The 19,010-nt window shown below is 39.8% G+C and overlaps 4 protein-coding genes and 1 pseudogene across 10 annotated transcripts; 1 reads left to right on the forward strand and 4 right to left on the reverse strand.

The window, feature by feature from the left end:
- The first annotated feature begins 75 nt into the window (after positions 1–75).
- Positions 76–927, forward strand: LOC109129827 (cyclin-dependent protein kinase inhibitor SMR16 pseudogene; annotated as a pseudogene). The gene is made up of 2 exons (XR_015586583.1): positions 76–168; positions 419–927. The product of XR_015586583.1 is annotated as a cyclin-dependent protein kinase inhibitor SMR16 pseudogene (transcript).
- On the reverse strand, positions 892–4,321 carry LOC104754984 (uncharacterized). Of its 3 annotated transcripts, XR_762172.3 has the most exons (16): positions 4,095–4,280; positions 3,527–3,582; positions 3,304–3,412; positions 3,110–3,220; positions 2,921–3,025; positions 2,739–2,822; positions 2,523–2,638; positions 2,317–2,418; positions 2,132–2,245; positions 1,993–2,049; positions 1,833–1,899; positions 1,594–1,647; positions 1,409–1,483; positions 1,285–1,320; positions 1,038–1,188; positions 892–923 (listed from the first exon to the last, which is right to left on the reverse strand). XR_762172.3 is itself a non-coding variant. In XM_010477290.3 (15 exons), exons 2-15 carry the CDS (start codon positions 3,544–3,546, stop codon positions 1,093–1,095), a joined length of 1,146 nt encoding a protein of 381 aa, XP_010475592.2. In that variant the 5' UTR covers positions 3,547–3,582; positions 4,095–4,321; the 3' UTR covers positions 917–1,092. The 3 variants fall into 3 exon arrangements, 2 of the variants coding, with proteins under 2 accessions (XP_010475592.2, XP_087350890.1); XM_010477290.3 differs by having other exon boundaries at positions 917–1,188; positions 4,095–4,321; XM_087494764.1 differs by lacking the exon at positions 4,095–4,280 and having other exon boundaries at positions 917–1,188; positions 3,527–3,945.
- Positions 4,322–4,474: 153 nt separating this feature from the next.
- LOC104754983 (E3 ubiquitin-protein ligase WAV3-like) lies at positions 4,475–6,859 on the reverse strand. Its single transcript, XM_010477289.2, has 2 exons — positions 6,625–6,859; positions 4,475–6,390 (listed from the first exon to the last, which is right to left on the reverse strand). Exons 1-2 carry the CDS (start codon positions 6,739–6,741, stop codon positions 4,669–4,671), a joined length of 1,839 nt encoding a protein of 612 aa, XP_010475591.2. The 5' UTR covers positions 6,742–6,859; the 3' UTR covers positions 4,475–4,668.
- Positions 6,860–7,495: 636 nt separating this feature from the next.
- LOC104754985 (E3 ubiquitin-protein ligase WAV3-like) lies at positions 7,496–9,162 on the reverse strand. The gene has a single exon (XM_087494765.1). It carries the CDS (start codon positions 9,047–9,049, stop codon positions 7,691–7,693), a length of 1,359 nt encoding a protein of 452 aa, XP_087350891.1. The 5' UTR covers positions 9,050–9,162; the 3' UTR covers positions 7,496–7,690.
- Positions 9,163–9,687: 525 nt separating this feature from the next.
- Positions 9,688–18,819, reverse strand: LOC104754986 (helicase protein MOM1). Of its 4 annotated transcripts, none has more exons than XR_015586585.1 (17): positions 18,473–18,819; positions 17,076–18,256; positions 16,844–16,922; positions 16,500–16,745; positions 15,922–16,095; positions 14,682–15,618; positions 14,367–14,611; positions 13,842–13,946; positions 12,388–13,563; positions 12,142–12,249; positions 11,885–12,028; positions 11,577–11,735; positions 11,363–11,509; positions 11,032–11,209; positions 10,746–10,945; positions 10,454–10,678; positions 9,688–10,376 (listed from the first exon to the last, which is right to left on the reverse strand). XR_015586585.1 is itself a non-coding variant. In XM_010477294.3 (17 exons), exons 2-17 carry the CDS (start codon positions 18,251–18,253, stop codon positions 9,859–9,861), a joined length of 5,805 nt encoding a protein of 1,934 aa, XP_010475596.2. In that variant the 5' UTR covers positions 18,254–18,256; positions 18,473–18,819; the 3' UTR covers positions 9,688–9,858. The 4 variants fall into 4 exon arrangements, 2 of the variants coding, with proteins under 2 accessions (XP_010475596.2, XP_010475594.2); XM_010477294.3 differs by having other exon boundaries at positions 10,454–10,664; XR_015586584.1 differs by having other exon boundaries at positions 12,142–13,563.
- Between the last annotated feature and the right edge of the window lie 191 nt (positions 18,820–19,010).

The following is a 19,010-nucleotide window of genomic DNA, read 5'->3' on the forward strand; positions in this document are numbered from 1 at the left end:
GATGATTTCATGGCCCAAAACTGATTTACCTAATACAGTATTTCTCAAGATTGTAAATTAAAATCCCTAAAAAAGGCCCAAAGATAAACAAAAGATTTTTGCTGCCAGAGCAAAAAAAAAAAAAAAAAAAAAGATAAACAAGAAATTACAGACCTCACGAGTCAAAAGGTATGGTGGATTTTTCTTCTTCTTTGAATCCTTTTTGAAGTATCCTCACTTTCGAAAGAGAGAAGTACCATAAATTCCAAATGATTTCGTATCATCTAATTTGTCCTACAATCTCTTCTTAGTCATTCTGATTAGATTTTCTTTTGTTTATGGCAATCACGATATGCGTCAATTCAATTCTTGCAATGTGTTTACAAATGCAATGGGCTTTGTCTAATTGTTTATGTATGCTTTTTACTGTTTTGCCCAGTAATTGTAACACTATGGACTCGGGAGACAAAAACTCCATCGAAGAAACACCAGCTTACGCGGAACCCCTAACTCCCATCACTAATGGAGGAGACAGTGGAATCATTGCAGTATCTCCACTATGTGACCACTACAATGATCAAATGAGGATTGATGATTCTCCTACTACTTGTTCCGATGAAGAAATCTTCGACTCTTTGTATCAAAACATCTTTAGTATTGCTCTCTCTCTCCAAATAGAGGAATCTGGTTGTGGTTCTCACACACCTCTCTCTGCGCCTTGCCCTGGAGCTCCCATGAAGCTTACCAAGTTATCAAGAAACATCGATCCAGGATTCCAAAGGAAACTCTTTTGACATGATACTGCTTCTTCTTCTTTTTTTTTCTTTACCTTTTTGGTCTTCTGTTGTGGTACTCTTGTGTTGGGAAAAAATAGTTGGTGTTGTATTTGTGTTCATGTGTATTGTGATCCTATCTGGAAATGTCCTCAAGAGATATATTTGCATCTAACCAAGAAAATATCATTACTAGTTTCATGATCAGTGAACAAGACAATATTATATAAGCTATATATATATCTGAGAAGTTTTAAACTAAGAGAACTCTCTCCTCACACTCACTTGTCATGGAAACGAAAAGCTTCATTTACAGAGACAGAGTAAGTAGAGGCTCCAATTATTCTTTTACTTTGTGTTGTTCCATATACGCTTTATCTGCTTCTGCTACGCGGTCCTGGAACATCGTCCATTCGTTTCTGCATCTCTCTCTCACCTGAAACCGGGGAAAACACACACACACTGAGATTGTCTAGAGGGCAAAGAAGCAGGTTTCTATTAGTAAGTGTAATAATGTGGGCTAACTATTTACCCCCTGCCATGGAGATTTCCCCTTTTCCGACTCACCCTGTCAAGTTTCATTATTGAGTCAAGAGATCATTCAGAGATATAAGAGCAAAATTTATTCACTGCTCAGTGATAAAAAGTAAATTCACCTGACTACCAAGGGAAGGAATCACTTGATGGATAATCCATTGTGAATCTACCACACCTATCTTCTCATGAGCAGGCTGAAAATGGAAGAGAAACACATACAGATGGAGACTTAACAAGGAGAGCCCGTGAGATAAGCAAAGCACCCAAATGATTTACATAGGAAGCAGAGAGGTTAGTAAATAACCTCAACGCATCGTCTCAGAGCAAAATCAAGACCCCATCCATGAACAAGATCATTCTGCATCAGAAACAAACAAGGTGTTTTAAAGCCACCAACTGATGGTCCTGAAGACGAGACAGACTCGTTGTGATAACTTAATCAGAAACAAAAGTAGATTCATAAATGCCACATTTTCTAGTCATATGCATACGATGTCTGATTGTCAAAACAGTGACCAAAGATCTTATAGTTAAAACAAAAACCTGAATCATATGCCATACACATCGCCATGCTTCTCTAGAAAATACCGGTGCCATAATCTCAACAAACCTGCAAGTGGGAAAACACACCTGTGAAAATGATATAAGCACTATATAGTAGGCTAGGCAAAGAAAGAGAGAGAAAGAGTGTACATAGACTTACGCAGCACATGGAGGTAAATGTGGATCACTGCACCATCCTGGTTTTTCTTTTGTTTCTCTGTTCACCACTCAAAAATATTAGAGAGAATTTGAATGCAAAGGAAAGGTAAAAGAGAGAGAGAGAGAAAGAAAGCTCATACTTGTGGACATCTTGGTCACCTCTCCTCTTTGTCATTTCCCATGTAAGTCCGTTGTTTGGCTCTAAGCCTGGTTGAGAAATCTCCAAACCATGCTTCTTAACTAACGCAATGTACCTGATAGTAAACAATACAAAATGTAAATATTGTCATTGATGTATAACCACAATTCAAGACAAGTAATTCACCTGTCTGCATTGAAGTGCTCGACTCCAAGATCTTCATCCCATATAAATATATACTCATAAGCTGAGACAACATCAGGATGCAAAAATCTCTTTGCATACCACCTGCCAAAAGATAAACAGAAACTAGCTGAGGGTTTTATAAAACAAATTTTCACGACTGCCTGAAGAATGGAGTATATCGTGCTGACCTGCATCAGTTTTCTTACCATTTTGTTTGTTTTTTTGCACTGATATGTATCGCTTTTTTAGACCACTCAAACTGGTCCCATTCAGTTGTCCGGCCGTCATAATGGAATAGTAGGATTTGGAAATCTTCAGAAAACTGAAGGAATGATGATGAAACACACAAATCTTAGTGTCCATCGAAACAATGAACCATATAATACTGACAACATGAGGGGGAAACTGGGAAATTGCAATACCTTCTTAACAGCTGCATTAATATTGTTCCTCTGCTCAAACCCAACTGTGAAAGTTACGAGATACTTTGGTTTCTTCTTCAAATCCTGTAGAGGTTAACAGTTAACACTTTTTCTTATACATCTCAATCACACTATATAGTCAGACTAAGCTAATTGTACATCAATAAGACCGTAGAACTTACTTCACTAGGTTCACCCCATAATCTGCGCAAGTAAAAGTCAGTTTCTGCCACAATAATTCCTGGAGGAAGTAGTTCTGCACCATGCGGATTAGTTGGAACATATATCTGGAAACATAGAAACAGAAAATGATGATATGTATTATCTATCTTCAAATCTAGCATGTTAAGTCAGCGCAGAGAGATGGTTACCTTAGGAAACTGTCTAGAACCAAAATCTTCAGGTGATCTGCCACCAGAAAACAGTTTCCCATCTGACATGGCTACATCAAAAGATGACATAAGGCCTGAGGGTAAGCTAATCTGCAGAATACAAAAAGAACAGATCGATCAACTAACTGGTGAAAAGAGGAAGATAGAAGTATTGATCCCAAAGCTCATTATACCTTTCTAAAGGAACCTGAAGGTAATGTGATACCAATAAAAAAACCAAACACCATTCCTAAAATTGTCGTTATGATAAGCTTTGCATTTTCATTTCTTCTAGGAGCACCGCTACAAAACAAAAAAAAACAAAAAAGATAGAACCTTTTTTAAGTAATATTCAAAACCAAAAAAAAAAAAAAACTCATTGATTACATGAAAAACAGCCAGGAAATAAAAATATACCTCCGGTGCATAGTCCCCATCGGAATTTGCAAAATCTCTCCAAATATATATATATACTGCCAAAATAAAATTCAATCCCTTAAAGAAGGAAGGAGGACACAAGAAACCCTTCAAGAACCGACGATGATGATTACTACTACTAAACCATAAGGTTAGAGAGACAGACAGAAATTAAGAGGAAAGAAATCAAAATTTTTTTAAAAAAATCATTGACCTAAATTGATTTTGGAAAGCATAACCGTCGGAATCTCTCAAGTTAATAATAATATATCATATCAAAACATTAAAGTAGCTATTCACACTGCTCAACCAAAAAGTTTTGAATAGTTGAAACCGACAACAAAGGCTATAATAATTACAGAAGAAGATTAAAAAAAAAAAAAAAAAATGTCGGTGTAGTAATGGACATATGTCTATATGATTTATTGTGTTACTAGAGATTCAAGATTTACTTAAGACAAGACCGGATCAAATACACAGACGATTATCGAATATCAAAACACCAAAGAGATACCCCAAAAACAAAAAAAATCAATAAAAAGGAGGAGAATGAGATGATGATACTTACGGAGATTTGAAAGGTATTCAAAAACTCTGAGAGATTAGGGGTTTTTGAGTCCCTTCTCTCTGACTCTGATTACGTTGTGAGAGAGATTCAGTTTAGTGAATAAAAAAACACTGAGGGGAAGAAGAAGAAGAAAGATTTGATTGTTTTTTTGTCTTTATTTTTCTCAGGTGATTTAAGAAAAAGAATGAAAATAAAAAATAAAAAAAAACACATTTAATAATTTATTTATTTTTATCGAAAGACAAAAAAAAGCTTCACCTAAATCTTTGCATACGTGGCTTCCTTTCTTTTTCTTTTATCTCCCATCTTAATTAAATGTGTTTGTTTTAGTTTTTAGGCTAAATCGGATGTTAATCAGATACTACTCTATAGAAACATTATTCTTGGAAGAAATTATAATAACCAAAAAAGATAAATGAATTAAGTTCAACAACAAATCTTAAACAGTTAACCAAATTACCATAATTGCTGGCTGCTTTAAAGAAAAAGCATGTCCAACAAAAACAAAAAAACCAACTCAGCGCAGACCAAACACAATCACAAAACCCTATTTTTTCGTCGTCTCCACACGGGTTCAGAGATTTCTCTGATTCCGAGACTTCCTCAGCATACGAGCCATTGAAGTCGTCTGATAACCCCCGCCACGCCCGCCACCCCCGCCAGTCGCACAACGACCTACAACCTTCCCACGAGCCGTTTCTCTTTGAGCCGATAGAGAACTCATGCTCGAGTACATGTACGCTCTCCCTGATCCTTCGTACACATTCCGGCTCGCCATCCTTTCTTGCAAAGCATTTAGCTCCGCCGACAGTGTTTCACAAAGACCATCACCAGCTCGAGCTGACGCTGTCTTGGCTAATTCTTCCGCTCGTTGTTTTAGAATCTCTATTGCCGCGCTCAGATTACCCCCGTCGGCTAAAACCCTAGCCTCTGACATGGCTTCTGCAACAAGGAACCTGTTTAGTTCCCTGTCAACCTCAATGGACACCACCGCTTCCTCTCCTGTTACCTCCATTGGCCTTTGGATGCTTAGTTCTCCAGCTTCCACGCGGACTATCCCTTCCGTAACAGGATCTTTGTAGACGCATCTGACCTTCAGCAACGACATAGATTCGGATTCAGATGATGCATTGTCGCAGCAGGGGATTCCAAGAATCACCACGAAGTCCCTTTGTTCTTCTGCGTACATGTCTCCAACATCGATCGTGGCGCTTCTCCCATCTGATGCTATGCGGCTCCTGTAGCTTCCTGCTTTTATAGATGATATTTTCAGGCCCTGCTCGTGAACGCATTCGATTTCAACAGCTTGTTCAAGAATCACTACGCTGAGAAGCCCTCCGATACACTGCGCAAAAGCATCCTGAATCACATCCTCTGCTTCGATGAACGAAAACGTGCCTCTAGAGACTGCTGAGATAGTGTGCATTAGCTGAGCATCGTGATCTGAGCCAAATCCAAAGGTATGAATTGGGATCCGGCAAGAACTCGGAAGCAAAGACTCGTAATCAGCTCTCACTCTCAGATGGCGCCTGGAATGAGAAAGAGTATGATTGTCCTGTCCGTCGGACAAAAGAATCATTCCAGAAACAGGGTTCTTCCACCGCCTACCCTCAATGACTCTTGCACCAATCTTGAGCCCCTCTGCAATGTTTGTCCCGCCTGTAGCAGCCAAGGAGTTAACAGCTTGCATCGCCGCTTGCTTCCCCGTATCAGACATCAGTCTAAGAGGGAATAGTCGACGAGCCATGGAGGAGAAGGAAATTACAGAGAGCCTATCAGTCTCACCAAGATTCTGAATCACAAAACCCATTGCCTTTTTCATAAGCTGTAACTTTACTCCGTTCATGCTACCACTCACATCAAGAACCGCAATGAGGTCCAAGGGAGCACGAGTGCGCCTTTCATCTTCACTCACACCCTCAGCCTTAAGATGAACCAGAGCAGCAAAATCGCCACGACTGACCGGTTTGGCCAGTGCAGAGACTTCAGGGAAGAGTTTAATCTCTACGGCTGGATGATCTGAACGTTGAGAAGCACTCTGGATTTGTGTCTCTCCCTGAGGTAAAGCCTCATCATCTTCAAAACCCACTTGAGCCGCCGGAAAGCGAGGGACAGGGTGGTAACCTTGAAACAAAGGGACCTGTGTCCATTGAACTCTGCATAAAGGGCAAATCCTGTTTCCGTGTTTCACGTTTGTGGTTATACAATCAAAATGAAACGTGTGAGAGCACTCTGCAGTAAATAGAGCCTTCCCGTCGTCCTTTTTAATCTCATCCAAGCAAATCGCACATGTGCTCTGCAATATTAAAAGATGTAAAATAAGTCTCTTAATTCGAAATCTGAAAACCTAATTAACACTAACACACAATCTTTTGAAAATCTTAAAACCTAACCCTAATTTGTGACAAAAGATAACCTTTACTCTAATAAGGTAAGAGATGATAAACCCAATTCGACTATAAAATTGTAATAAATTCATATCACCTCATAAAAGTAATTGTATATTAGAGAGAGTTGTCAGAGAGAGAACCTTAATGGAAGAGGAAGGAGAAGACGGTGGGGGAGGAGAAGAAGCATCGGGTCTGTTCGAGCTTTGATTTCCGCGTTGAGTTTCCTTCTCCATGTTTTCGCTTCCTGATGAGTTCATATTTGTGAAGAAACCCTAGTTTTAGGATGAGTTAAAAAAAAAATATTATGTCGAATGTATTGCTTTTTGGTCTATGGACCACACTATATATATACAATATAGACCGACCTAGCTTCCTATAAATTTTGGAAATTTTACAATCAAGTAAAAGGATTTTTACGAATTTAACTTCACATTTTATCCCAAAAAAAAGGAGAATATATTAACTAATTAATTTATACAGTTGTTGATAAAAGTAAACTTTTACCAACCAATTTATACGTGTATAAATTAGATTAAACCCAAAAAAAAATTGTAACAAATTTTGATCGAATCAAATTTACCCTTTTACTAATGATTTTTGGACCTTGTTCAATCCTAAATCCCTACATCTACAAAAATCCTTGTTAGCAGCCGTTTCTTGTGAAATCAACCATGGACGAATCCGCCATCAAAGGTCAGAAACCGCTGGAATTGAAGGGTGAAAAACGGACTAGCACGATTTCCGTAGAGGGATATGACACTAGGGTTCATCAAGATCAGTATCCTCTCATGCTCGCGTTGAGAAAGCAATTCGCTTCATGCGGAAAGATCGCGCGTATCGCTGTTCCCAGAGACTTTAAAAAAGGTATCCTCAAGAGTCCTCTCTTCATTTAGTTTTTGGGGAGAAGGTGCGAGAGACAAGGCATTGAAACTTAGTGGAAGTGACCTGGGAGGATGGACTCTAGTAGTTAAGCCTGTTTATGCATTGGAAATATGCTTGAGACAACTTAAATTTGTAGCAAAGATAATATGTTCTTTTATATGAAAGATAACCAGTATCATATTGTTGGTTAAGAAAAACCATTAGAAACCATGTCCCCGGTTCAGACAGAACTAACCCAACTTCTGTCTTCACACCACCAAACCAAATTAAAATCAAAAGCAACAATCATGCACAAACCCCAATTTATTATTCTTTCTGTCAAATTCAGCTTTGGCCTCCACGAGCAGGGGATGCGTTAGGGCTTTTGAACACCAGTTGCTGAGAACGAGTCACCATACGAGCCATTGAAGACGTCTGATAAGCCTGTACCGGGCTTAAACCCTGGGTCGAGTCTCCACGAGCCGTTGCCCTTTGAGCCGAATGCGAGCTCATGCTCGAGAATGCGTAAGCTCGCCCTGATGTTCTGTACATCCTCCTGCTCGTCATCCTTTCTTGCAACGCATTCAACTCGGAGGTCAGTGATTGACAAAGCCTATCACTCGATCGAGCAGACGGTGTCTCTGATAATTCTCTCTCACGGTTTCTAAGGATTCCAATTGCTGCAGTCAGGTCACCTCCATCCGCTAAAACCCTAGCTTCTGACATAGCTTGTGAAACAAGGAACCTGTTTAATTGCCTGTCAACCTCTATGGACACCACTTCTTCTCCTGTTAGCTTCATTGGCCTTTGGATGCTTAATTCTTCAGATTCCACACGGACTATCTCTTTCGTAACAGGATCTTTGAAGACGCATCTAACCTTCAGCAACGACACAGATTCACAATCAGCAGACCCATTATTGTCGCAGCACGGAATTCCAAGAATCACTAGGAAGTCCCTTTCTTCTTCTGCGTACATGTCTCCAACATCGATTGTGGCAGTTCTTGCATCAGATGCTATGTGGCTTCTATAGCTTCCTGCCTTTATGGAAGATATTTTGATACCATGCTCGTGAACGCATTCGATTTCAACAACTTGTTCAAGAATCACAACGCTGAGAAGCCCTCCAATACATTGCGCAAAAGCATCCTGAATCACAGTCTCTGTTTCGATGAACGAAAACGTGCCACTAGAGACTGCTGAAATCGTGTGCATTAGCTCAGCATCATGATCTGAGCCAAACCCAAAGGTATGAATAGGGATCCGGCAAGAACTCGGAAGCAAAGACTCGTAATCTGCTCTGAGATGGACCCTGGAATGAGAAAGAGTAAAGTTGTCCTGTCCATCGGACAAAAGCATCATTCCGGAAACAGGGTTCTTCCACCGCCTATCCTCAATGACTCTTGCACCAATCTTGAGCCCTTCTGCAATATTTGTCCCGCCGCCAGCAACCAAGGAGTTAACAGCCTCCATCGCCGCTTGCTTCCCTGTCTCAGACATCAGTCTAAGAGGGAATAGTCGACGAGCCGTGGAGGAGAAGGAAATTACAGAGAGCCTATCAGTCTCACCAAGATTCTGAATCACAAAACCAATAGCGTGTTTCATGAGCTCCATTTTGACTCCTTCCATGCTCCCACTTACATCAAGTACAGTAATGAGATCCAAAGGAGCGTGTTTCATGAGCTCCATTTTGACTCCTTCCATGTATTATTTTTGAGAATTTTTTTTTTGTGTTCTTTAACTTTTTTTTCTGGGTTCATGATCTATAACTTTTTTTTTTGGTTTATGATATAATCACACTTTTTTTTTCTGGGTTCAATCTCTGTTTCTTTCTCCTCAAACTCTTTGTATATAATCACACTTATTCATCAGATCTGTGTTTTTTTGTATTCTTTAATTTTTTTTTTCTGGGTTCATGACATCTGGGTTCTTTAATTACACCAAAAATCTGGATTGAAAACAAATACAGTTTAATTCAAGTTTTCTATGACATGTGTAAAAGTCTGGGTGTTATTAATTTAATATAATTTTGGTGTATAGCACAGTTTATGGATATATATATATATTTTTTTCTAACAATAACTTTTTAAAAAATCCATAACAATCACCAAAAATACATTATCAATGACTTTCAAATCCACCTTATATGTATTATAAAGTCTAATGCATTAGACTTTTAAATCCACTAATGTCCTGGGTTAATTAAAATCTATTAAAATCCTCAATCCAATAACACCCCCTTAGTTTTTTTGTTTCTTTATACGACTTTTTATTTAAACATTTTTCTATTGTATGTTGTGATCCATGAGAGATTCACCAAGACTGTACCGAACCGGAGTCGGTTAGTGACTTACTCAATTTGATTAGATTAATTGCATCTACAAAAGTCGCATCAAAAACAATACACTTCGATATTTATCATAAGGTAACCTAATTATTATATATACAGACATTTTTTTTTTTAACTTCTCTCTAAATCAACAACTAGACTCTAAAACATCTCTCCATTTACATCACTCATCATCCGAAAGACAAACCACATTCCCGTTCCCCTGCAATCCACGGCTCAATCCCTGTTGTGGTTGTTGTTCTTGCTGCTGCTGCTGAATTAACATACCTGTATATGTTAAAGCTTGAGGAGGCGGCGCTGAGGTTGGAGTAGCTGTGGAGCCAGGAATTGAAGAGGATGGCCTATATGAGTTGAGGTGTGGTGCAGAAGAGGGGCGTAGACTTGCATTGGCAACTTGATTAGTTGCAGGAGAAGCTGACAGAGTTGGAGTTGTGTTGGATATCAGAGGCTGTCTTGGCTGAGGCATTGTGCAGACCGCGGAATTCAGAGGACGCCCTGATGGACGAGAGACTGAAGAAGGACACAAAGATGCGTGAGTCTGCAAAGGAGTCTGAGCCGGAGCTGGAGAAGGATATGACGATGCCTGAAGCTGCAGAGGTCCAGCAGCAGGAGCCGGAGGCAGAGCAGGAGCAGTGTAATTTCTCTGCGTGCTCACTCTCTGTGCTAGCTGCTGAATTCTACCTGCAGAAAATGTGCTACTATGACTTCATCTCCTTGTATTTAAAACCAATTTGCTCTACTTTTCGAAGAACACTTACCCCTTGGAGCTGCTGAGGGAGATGTCTTCTTCTCGGTACATTTGGACAAGAACGCATTCGCCAACAGTTTGTTCATTATAACAAGATTTTTATTTGTCTCTATCTCCGCCGTTTTGGTGTTATGCTCAGCTTCTACCTCCTGGAATCTTCGTTGAAACTCTGCTCGTAATTCAGCCATCTTCCTCTCGAGTTCAGATTTTAAGACTGATTTCTGCTCACAGGCAACTGAGGGTCAATGAACAGTGAGAAAAAAAAGAAACCAAAACTAGAGGTAAAATTGCGGACATCTAACCTTTTCTTCGTAAATCTTCTTTGAGTTCTCTGATTCTCTCCCCAGCTTCTCCAACTCATGCAGAAATGGGTCGTTGTACACAGGGAATGGTACTTGAGGAACAGGTTGAGCGGCACTCTGTCCCATAACATTGCTAGGAAGTGATGGAACAGGAGCTGTTACACCTGCTGAAGGCTCCACACCACCTTCATGGACAAGATCTGCACACAGGCATCACGCTATTAGCAGTCTGGCAAACACCTAAGTTAATCTAGGCGATACTTAAATGAAAAGGGCAGTAACTGACTTGTAAGGGTTGACCGTTCTACTTGGGGACCAGCTTCTGCTATTTCCATTTCACATGCATTTGACCCAGATGTGTGAGATTCAGCCACTGTTGTGTTATTTAGGCCTTCAATGTTAACTTCTGCGTCAGGGTGAATTCCAGGCAAAGGTAATGGCCGAGGAGATGCATCCCGAGCACCCTATCCAGGAAAATCAAGTTCACAAGCGAAATTAACACCTGATTATTACCCACTGCCTGCTCTGTTTCTTACAGTAAAATGACAACGAACATTACAAAGGCATAGTGCTTTAAACCAATAAAAAAGAGAGAGTCTTCAAGCAGAGGCAGATACCTGATCTGATACAGGAATTCCACCAGTTTCTACTGCATCTAATTCATCTGTGGAAAGTTGAGTCACTGTTGTGATATTTTGGCCCTGAATGTTTGCTCCAACCAATGTAGATGGCAGAGAACACGCATCCTGAGCAACCATTGTTTCCTGCATTACAAAGATGTAAGCCTTTTGAACAGCAAAAGCGATTATCTTTTGTTAAGGCAATACGTACCTGATCTGATATTGCATAATCACCACTCTCTACTGCATCTGGACCAGCTATGTGGGGCTCAGCTGATGATGTGTTGATATTTTGACCCTCAATGTTTGCTTCTGGCACAGGCTGATTTCCAGCTGGTGAAGATGGCAAAGGACATGTAACTCGATCAGCCTGTCCACAGAGTCAATTTTATATTAAAAAATGTGACCTGATCACTAACCACATTTCCCAGCTCTTTTTCAACACGGGAAATTCTGAATGAACATTACACAGATTGATAACTTTAAACCAGCAAAAGAAAAAGTAGTCTCAACAAGGACCTGATTGGATGCAGCATAATCAGTAGCCTCTGCAGTTTCTGGCTCAATAGACTGGGGCTCAATTGCTTCTTCAATATTTTGGCCCTGAGTGTTTGCTGTTGGTTCAGGTTGCTTTCCATCTGGTGAAGATATATCTTGACCATCCTGTCCAGAAAAGTGAATTCAATAAGACAAACAGCATCTGATCGCTAACAAAAATGAGCATTAAAGAGATTAAATGAACAAAGAATCGAGTATCCTACAGGGCCAGTAAGTACCTGATCAGATTCAGTAGCACCCCTAGTCTCTACCACAGGCGCAGGGTGTGGCTTAGGCAACGCAACCTCGTCATGAATCTCCTTGTCAAGAGAGTAAGTTTCCGTATTCTGCTGGTCCAAAATGTTATCAGCATCAGTATCCACATGATCTGTTCTATTATTTTCAGGAGTAACCAAAGCCTCATCTCTATTCAAGGAAGCCTCGGGGGAGGCAGATTTTGAAAGATTTGCTAGTGACTGGGATACCTCTGGCACCCTTGTCGAAACATCTTCATCTGGTGCCGCTGATGTTATTCTGTCACAATTCTGGTATTCTGACAGATGCACGTTCAAAGCCGCAAATTCTTCTTGACAGCCAGCAGGAATCAATATCTCAGGCACAGTGAAAGAAGCCTGCTCACTGGACTGGCTCTTTGTAGCCACATTTTCTGTAGGCTGCTCACGAGACAAGGTTAAGACATCCATCGCCTCATCATTTCTTAAAACCACCATTTCAGGAACTTGTTGATTTGTGCCACCCGACATGGTTCCTAATGTGTTTTCTGCTTCCTGTACTTGATTTCCCTTGGAAGCCATGCAATTCGTATCAGCGTAAGTAGCTTCGACGTTGGCATCATTGCAAGTTTGTACATCACAAGCATTTTGTGAAGTGCTTGATGAGCATATTTCACTAAAATGCTTGTTGCCACTTTTAATGAGAGCACAAATTTTTAATTCAGCTTGTGCCCAGTTCTTTATCCGACTAATCCAACATGCTTCATCCTCAGCCAACTTCTTCTTTGCAGCCTCGTGCATTTGCTCCAGACTTTGAAGGCATTCAGTTTTCTCAGTATTGATTTCATCAAACTTTCTTTCAAAATCATGTTCCAGCCGCTTGAGATCATCCGCTTGGGTGCTTGTCCGTGAACGGGTAATACGAATTACTGCTGCTTCCAAATTTTTCCTAGTTTCAAGTTTTTTCTTCTTGTCTGCATGCATATTTAACAGCTCCACCTTTTTTTCCTCGTGCTCTTGTCCAAGCTTTTGCAGTTGCCTTTTGCATTTCTTTTTTATGTCTTTAATAGTCTCGTTAACATCTTTTGTTAAAGTGCTATAATGACTACATCTCTTCTCAGTCGTGCATTCTTCACCCTCTGAGCTACGCATCGACTTTATATTGTTCTTTCCCTGACGCACTGTAGCCCCTGAGAGACTTTCATTCACTTGTTTTGTATGAACCATTGACTGGCTAGAAGTAGTACCAAAGCAATCACACTGCAAACCTTGTGTGCGCTCCAAGAACAGACTCTTCATGCAGGACAATATCGTAAATATATAATTTACCTCTACTCTTGAGCAATAGAAAGCTAATTCAGATTTTGCACGGACCAAAGATTCTTTGTGACTAAGCTTTTCCTTTACCAACAAAGCTGCAATCCAACTCTGAAAATGCAATTTTAACAATGTATTCAGTATGTGACCTATTCATAAATTATGTCAGCAATTGAAGGCCGTACTTTGAGGTCTATAAGAGCAGATGTTTAATTAGACATTAGTAGCTTGCATAATTCGAGCAATAGTGGATAATTTATCCTATAATTAGAAAGATAAAACTAATGCAATCCCACAAAGAAAGTGACGCCTCAGAATGAGCAAATTTAATACAGAGGCAGATGATGAAGGAAACAATGCATAAACTATCAAAGTAAATGCTAGCATACCAGGGCTATCTGGAATGCCTGCAATATGGTGGCTGGCTCTTCATAGATTCGGTGGTTATCAATAACATATTCAAGAAATCTTTCAACCATGCTTGTGCATGCTTCCTGAAAACAGAAAAATATGTACAGTAAACAAAACGAATCGCATTGGTCAATGTATCATTTCTATACCAACAGCAAACAGATAAAAATTGAAATGCCTTTGATCAGCCAGGTACAGAGGCCTAAGGTTATTATATATATCAATATCTGTTATGAATAGATTATGCAAGGTAGAAAAAAGTTTTTCTTTGCTTCAACAAACAATGACCGACAAGAGGCACATTAACTACCTACTGTTTTGTGCAGCAGTACTCAATTAATAACAAACGAACCCAGATATGATAAATAAATACAATATAGTTGAACATTAAGAATTTCACGTCTGGCTGTAACATGAAATCAGTTAACAATTCCAGTTACAACACACAGTATATGCATATGCAAAAGCTAAAATAAGTTATGGAGGTGAAGAAAGGCACTTACTGAAAGATGCAAAACTTGGCAAAGTTTTGCCATTTCTGACTTTAAATCAGCATGGAGCTTCCTCTGTGATTCACGCGGTATTTTTTTCCAATCATGACCCAATAACATATCCTCTGGGATTCCAGAGATATGAAAGCCCACAGAATACAAGCCAAAAGCATCATTTTCATCCAATGTACCATCAGTACCAGATGTAGATTTACACGATGACGGGAGTGCTATGACTTTTGGCGACCCCAAAGCCCCTGTAGGAAAGAGAATCAGCAAAGTAGTTGCAAAATTCTAGATATATGAGCAGGAATTGAACTATTTTACCCGTGAGATCCTTCCCAGAGGCTTTTTTTTCATCATTATCTACTGGGACATCAGTGACATCGCCCGCCATCGTCAAGTTTCCAAAGACTTCCAAAGACTTCTTTGGCTTCTTTGTATTTCCGCCATTGTCAAGTTTCTCTGCAGAGCCCTCAAAATATTGAACTCTCTTCCGATTTCTTTGGGGAGTATCTGACGGGTACTTCCACATAGGATTCTTTCCCTCGAACAGCTTTGTCCAAAATATATTAGGACTATCTTCATCTGACAAACTGATATGTTTTTCACCAAGTAGAGTAGAATCACTGCTGTAAGCTCCCTGATCATGCTTGGCTTCCCAAAGTAGACACAGCTTGCCTCCATTTTCTTCTCCATCTTTGGAAGAAAGTACGGACGAAAATTCACGAACCACACCGTTCATAATAGATTGTTCAAATGAAACTCTTGAATCTGGGGTTTCACCGCCGTGAAAATGATCCAGCTTATCAAATAAATATGAAGCCCCCCACATGAGCAGTGCATGCGTGAGAGGACGGTTTAGGTTCTCTACAGCCTTATGTTGCCGCTTATTTTGCCCCTTATTTTGCCTAGCCAGAATCAGGGCCTTTTCTTCAACTGTACATACTGAGTACAACCGGAATATCTTAGTTCTTTCAGAACATGACTCGATTTTTATCTTCTCTAAGTGCTTAACATCATGCAATGGATTCAAGCTGCTTCCGAAAAGAATTAATGCATCAGCCCGCAAGAGTTTAATGGCTTGACTGCACGCACGTGTTTCCAACAGCAGAATACAGCATTGACTCTCCTTGTTGAAATTGTTTATGGCGTTCTTCTTTGAGGAATAAATCCCATGCTCATAACATTTTTGACCAAATCTATGAGCCACAAAATCTTCGAGAATATTACCAAGCAGAAGCCCCTCAGGGCTTTGTGTTGCCTGTTGAACCAAATAAAAAACTGTATTTCAATCATATATGAGGAACAGATAACAACAAAGAGAGGAAGAGGAGAAGAAAAATTTCAGTCAAGCATATATCAAAATGCAGGCTGGTTACTGAAGCTACTTTACAATTTATCATCACATAACAGAAAGCATACTTCACCGGTTCACCTCACACAAATTTCAATACAAGACATAATTTCATTGTTAAATGTAAATGCATATATATTGAGAATGCACCAAGTGACGTTATCCATGACAAACAGAGACTATCCACACTCGTTAGTAATAGAAATTCACCTGGTAGAAGACAACTGCTTTTAAACCGTTCGTTTTTATATGAGTAAGCATTGCATCAAGGAGGTGAAGTTTCCCGCTTGCTTGAATCTCTACATCCAGGATTTCATGAACCCCCAGATTCTTGGTGAGCAGTTGTTTCAAAGATGCATCCATAACATACGGGTGGTCACAGGTCTGTCAACAAGTTTGCGAACAAACGAAGAAGGTTTTAATATATCACACATTAACATGCAGAAAGAGACTCTGAGAAAATGTGATGCAGACCGACAGTAGTTGCATATCTAGGCAACCTCAAACTGTCTAGTGCTAGTCGGCATTTCGAGTTCTATAGGTTTTGAAAAACCAGAAAACAAGGACCAAAACCTTTTTCCTACCAAACATCGAACAGAAATGCATAACACATATGCAACAACTTCTTATGAGCATGAAACACAGAATATATTTGTTGGTAGCAATGCAGTAAACACCTAATTTATATGTATATTGCTCTCTTTTTATCTTATAATCAGTGTTAACTGGGTATTTAATGCACAAGCACATTGAAGCATAAGTTTTGTTTTTAACTCAAAGTAACTTACTTTCCTTACAGAACTGAGAGTTTCTTCGAGAGCTCCAAGATCAATCTTCGACAGCGAAGAAAGAGATAAAGATTTGGAGAAGAGAGTCCGACAGTATTGCTCCAGCTGTACATCTGATAGCTGCACCGGAACCCAATACTCTGGGTACATCGATGAATACAATTTGGGATCACTTGATTTACCATGTTGCATTTGCCTGTTCTCCTCATAGTCTCTGCTCACAGCTGGTTCGTTTTCCTCCATATCCTAATCCAATGCAAATACAAGTAAAAAGATAAGTAAATTTAACTATTAAACAGACCACTGTTTAACGGGTATCTAAAAGAAAACAATCAGAAACAAACCTGTGTGGCGTGATCAGATTCGTCAACTGGCTGGGTAATGCAGGAGCAACCACTCAGATTTTCAAAATCACTGTTGACCCTACAAAAAATTTGTACAATTTAAATTAGAATCTAAAACATATATTATTAACAACACTAACAGAAGCAACAAACACATCTGTGCAACATTCATCTATGGTAGAAGCAATTGCCAGATCAGTTTGATAGACAGACAACACTCAAAAATTCTTACTTTTGCCGTTTTCCACATGTGTTGCACATTTCTGGTCGATCATCATTTTTGCACCCAGATGGAGATGGAATTACCACCTCGGGACTCATAACGCGATCATCTCCATTTGCAACAATGGCACATGCATCCAGCTCAATTTCTGCAGTGCTTCTCTTCCTTTTCAAAGAGAGGCCTATGTCCATTTCTAAGCTGGATGCATCTTTAAAAAGAAGCTTTTGTGTTTCTGAATTCTTTGATGATGAACCTATGGCGTTCCCATCCTCAGTTTCGACCATGGTGGATGCATCAAGCGTCAACTTTTCTGCGTCCCTACTTGATATCAAAGGAGAATCAGTGCCGTCTTGAGAAGATTGTGGTAGACAATCTGTGTTACCGTCTTGAGCAGCAGCATCATCGCACGCAGATTGAGGTGGAATTACCCCATCAGAACTCAAAATGCGGTCATCTCCATTTGAAGCAATGGCACATGCATCCAGCTCAATTTCTGTACTGTCTTTCTTGCTTTCTAAAGGCAATACTAAGCTAGTTTTACTGATAAGAAGCTTCTGATTTTCTGAATTCTTTGACGGTGAACCTATAGCGTTTCCATCCTTAGTTTCAACCGTGGCGGATGCATCAAGCACCATATTCTCAGCATCATCATTGCTTGCAGGTACGCGACGCGAACAACCAACAACTACTAGTTCCTCGTCATTGGAAGCATCAACTAGTGCCTCGGATTTATTATTAGGCCTTCTAAACAAAGCCCTGAAACTTCGGGCTGACATTGTAGGTTCTCGTTTCTTGATCTCATTTGTCGACTCTTCTACATTCTTTTCCTTTATTTCCTTGCTCTGCTGAATATTCAGTGAAGTTTCTACCTTCCGGCTAGAATTATCTGATCCTTTGGAACTCTGTGAGGCAGGTACTACATTTTTTCCCCTATCAGACCTTCGCAGAGGACTCGGTGTAGTGTGTTTCTTCTCCATTCCAGCAGACTTTTTCGATACTGAGGGAGCCAGTCTCTCTGACTTTCTAGTAGCAGAAGGTGGAGTTATTGGCTGTTTAGTTGGCATTCCCCGCGTCGACCTCCTCAAACCAGGGGTTTCTTGTTCAACCGAGGCAGGAGTTGAAGCTGCTACGGATCTGGTGTAAATGGTTCTCTTCGCCGTACTATTCTTTTCATCTTTCTTCAGCATTGTCTACAAAATCCGGCGAAAAAAAACTTTCAAATCAGACCTATTTCCTATATATGCCAAACCAGTGTGTTCCTAATACGCTTCCCAAAGTTAAATGAGAGTCTCCTGAACAACCCTAAACCGTAATCTCGAGACCCGAAACCCTCAATTCACCGATTCGACAATCCCACCCCGAAAACAAAAAAAAAAAAAATACCTAAAAGAGGGAAAGAAGCGTACCTCCTTCGGGAAAGAGAGGGGTGATCAGAATCTATCGCTTCGACGAGCTTTGTGGTTTCCTCTACAAATCTCCGATTCCGAGAGTGTAACGCGACGGAAAAAAAGTGGGAAATTACGAATTCCAGCAACAACTTAATGTCTCGATGAAGCGCTTCTTCGGGCCATGCAATCTTCAACGGTGTTTAAGGGTTTCTGGAAATTGAGTTTGGAAGAAGAAGAAGGTGATGAGAATTGGGATTTTTGCAGAATTCGGTACGGAACGAAACTTTTGCTCGCACCGGCGTGGTTTTCTCGACTGAGCGAATATAAGGCTCCTCATATGCTTATTTCCGTGTCTTTAAGTCATTAAGTGATTTCTGAGATTAATTAAATTAAAATTAGTGTTGTTCGACCCCAAAAAAAAAACAAATTAAAATTATTGTTATTACAAAAAGAAAAATATTTAATAATAGAAACATGTAAAATAAAATAAAACTGTGTTTCCAAATATACAAAAATTTTCAATACAAACTATTAGCGTAAATTTTTTTTTTTTTTA

Source organism: Camelina sativa, chromosome 17 (assembly GCF_030686135.1).
Source record: "Camelina sativa cultivar CO46 ecotype springtype chromosome 17, ASM3068613v1".
NCBI classification, from domain to species: Eukaryota; Viridiplantae; Streptophyta; class Magnoliopsida; order Brassicales; family Brassicaceae; genus Camelina; species Camelina sativa.

What these genes read in the sequence shown, in the direction of transcription:
- LOC104754984 (XM_010477290.3), bottom strand. Translation starts at nt 3,546, where the DNA reads ATGGGGACTATGCACCGGAG. An exon ending in CTTCAGGTTCCTTTAGAAAG is followed by an intron (nt 3,221 to 3,303) that starts GTATAATGAGCT and finishes TGTATTCTGCAG; the next exon opens with ATTAGCTTACCCTCAGGCCT. An exon ending in TATGGGGTGAACCTAGTGAA is followed by an intron (nt 2,823 to 2,920) that starts GTAAGTTCTACG and finishes TAACCTCTACAG; the next exon opens with GATTTGAAGAAGAAACCAAA.
- LOC104754983 (XM_010477289.2), bottom strand. Translation starts at nt 6,741, where the DNA reads ATGAACTCATCAGGAAGCGAAAACATGGAGAAGGAAACTCAACGCGGA. An exon ending in CTCCTTCCTCTTCCATTAAG is followed by an intron (nt 6,391 to 6,624) that starts GTTCTCTCTCTG and finishes TTAATATTGCAG; the next exon opens with AGCACATGTGCGATTTGCTT.
- LOC104754986 (XM_010477292.3), bottom strand. Translation starts at nt 18,253, where the DNA reads ATGCTGAAGAAAGATGAAAAGAATAGTACGGCGAAGAGAACCATTTAC. An exon ending in ACATGTGGAAAACGGCAAAA is followed by an intron (nt 16,923 to 17,075) that starts GTAAGAATTTTT and finishes AATTTTTTGTAG; the next exon opens with GGTCAACAGTGATTTTGAAA. An exon ending in GAATTCCTGTATCAGATCAG is followed by an intron (nt 11,210 to 11,362) that starts GTATCTGCCTCT and finishes TTTCCTGGATAG; the next exon opens with GGTGCTCGGGATGCATCTCC.
- LOC104754985 (XM_087494765.1), bottom strand. Translation starts at nt 9,049, where the DNA reads ATGGAAGGAGTCAAAATGGAGCTCATGAAACACGCTCCTTTGGATCTC.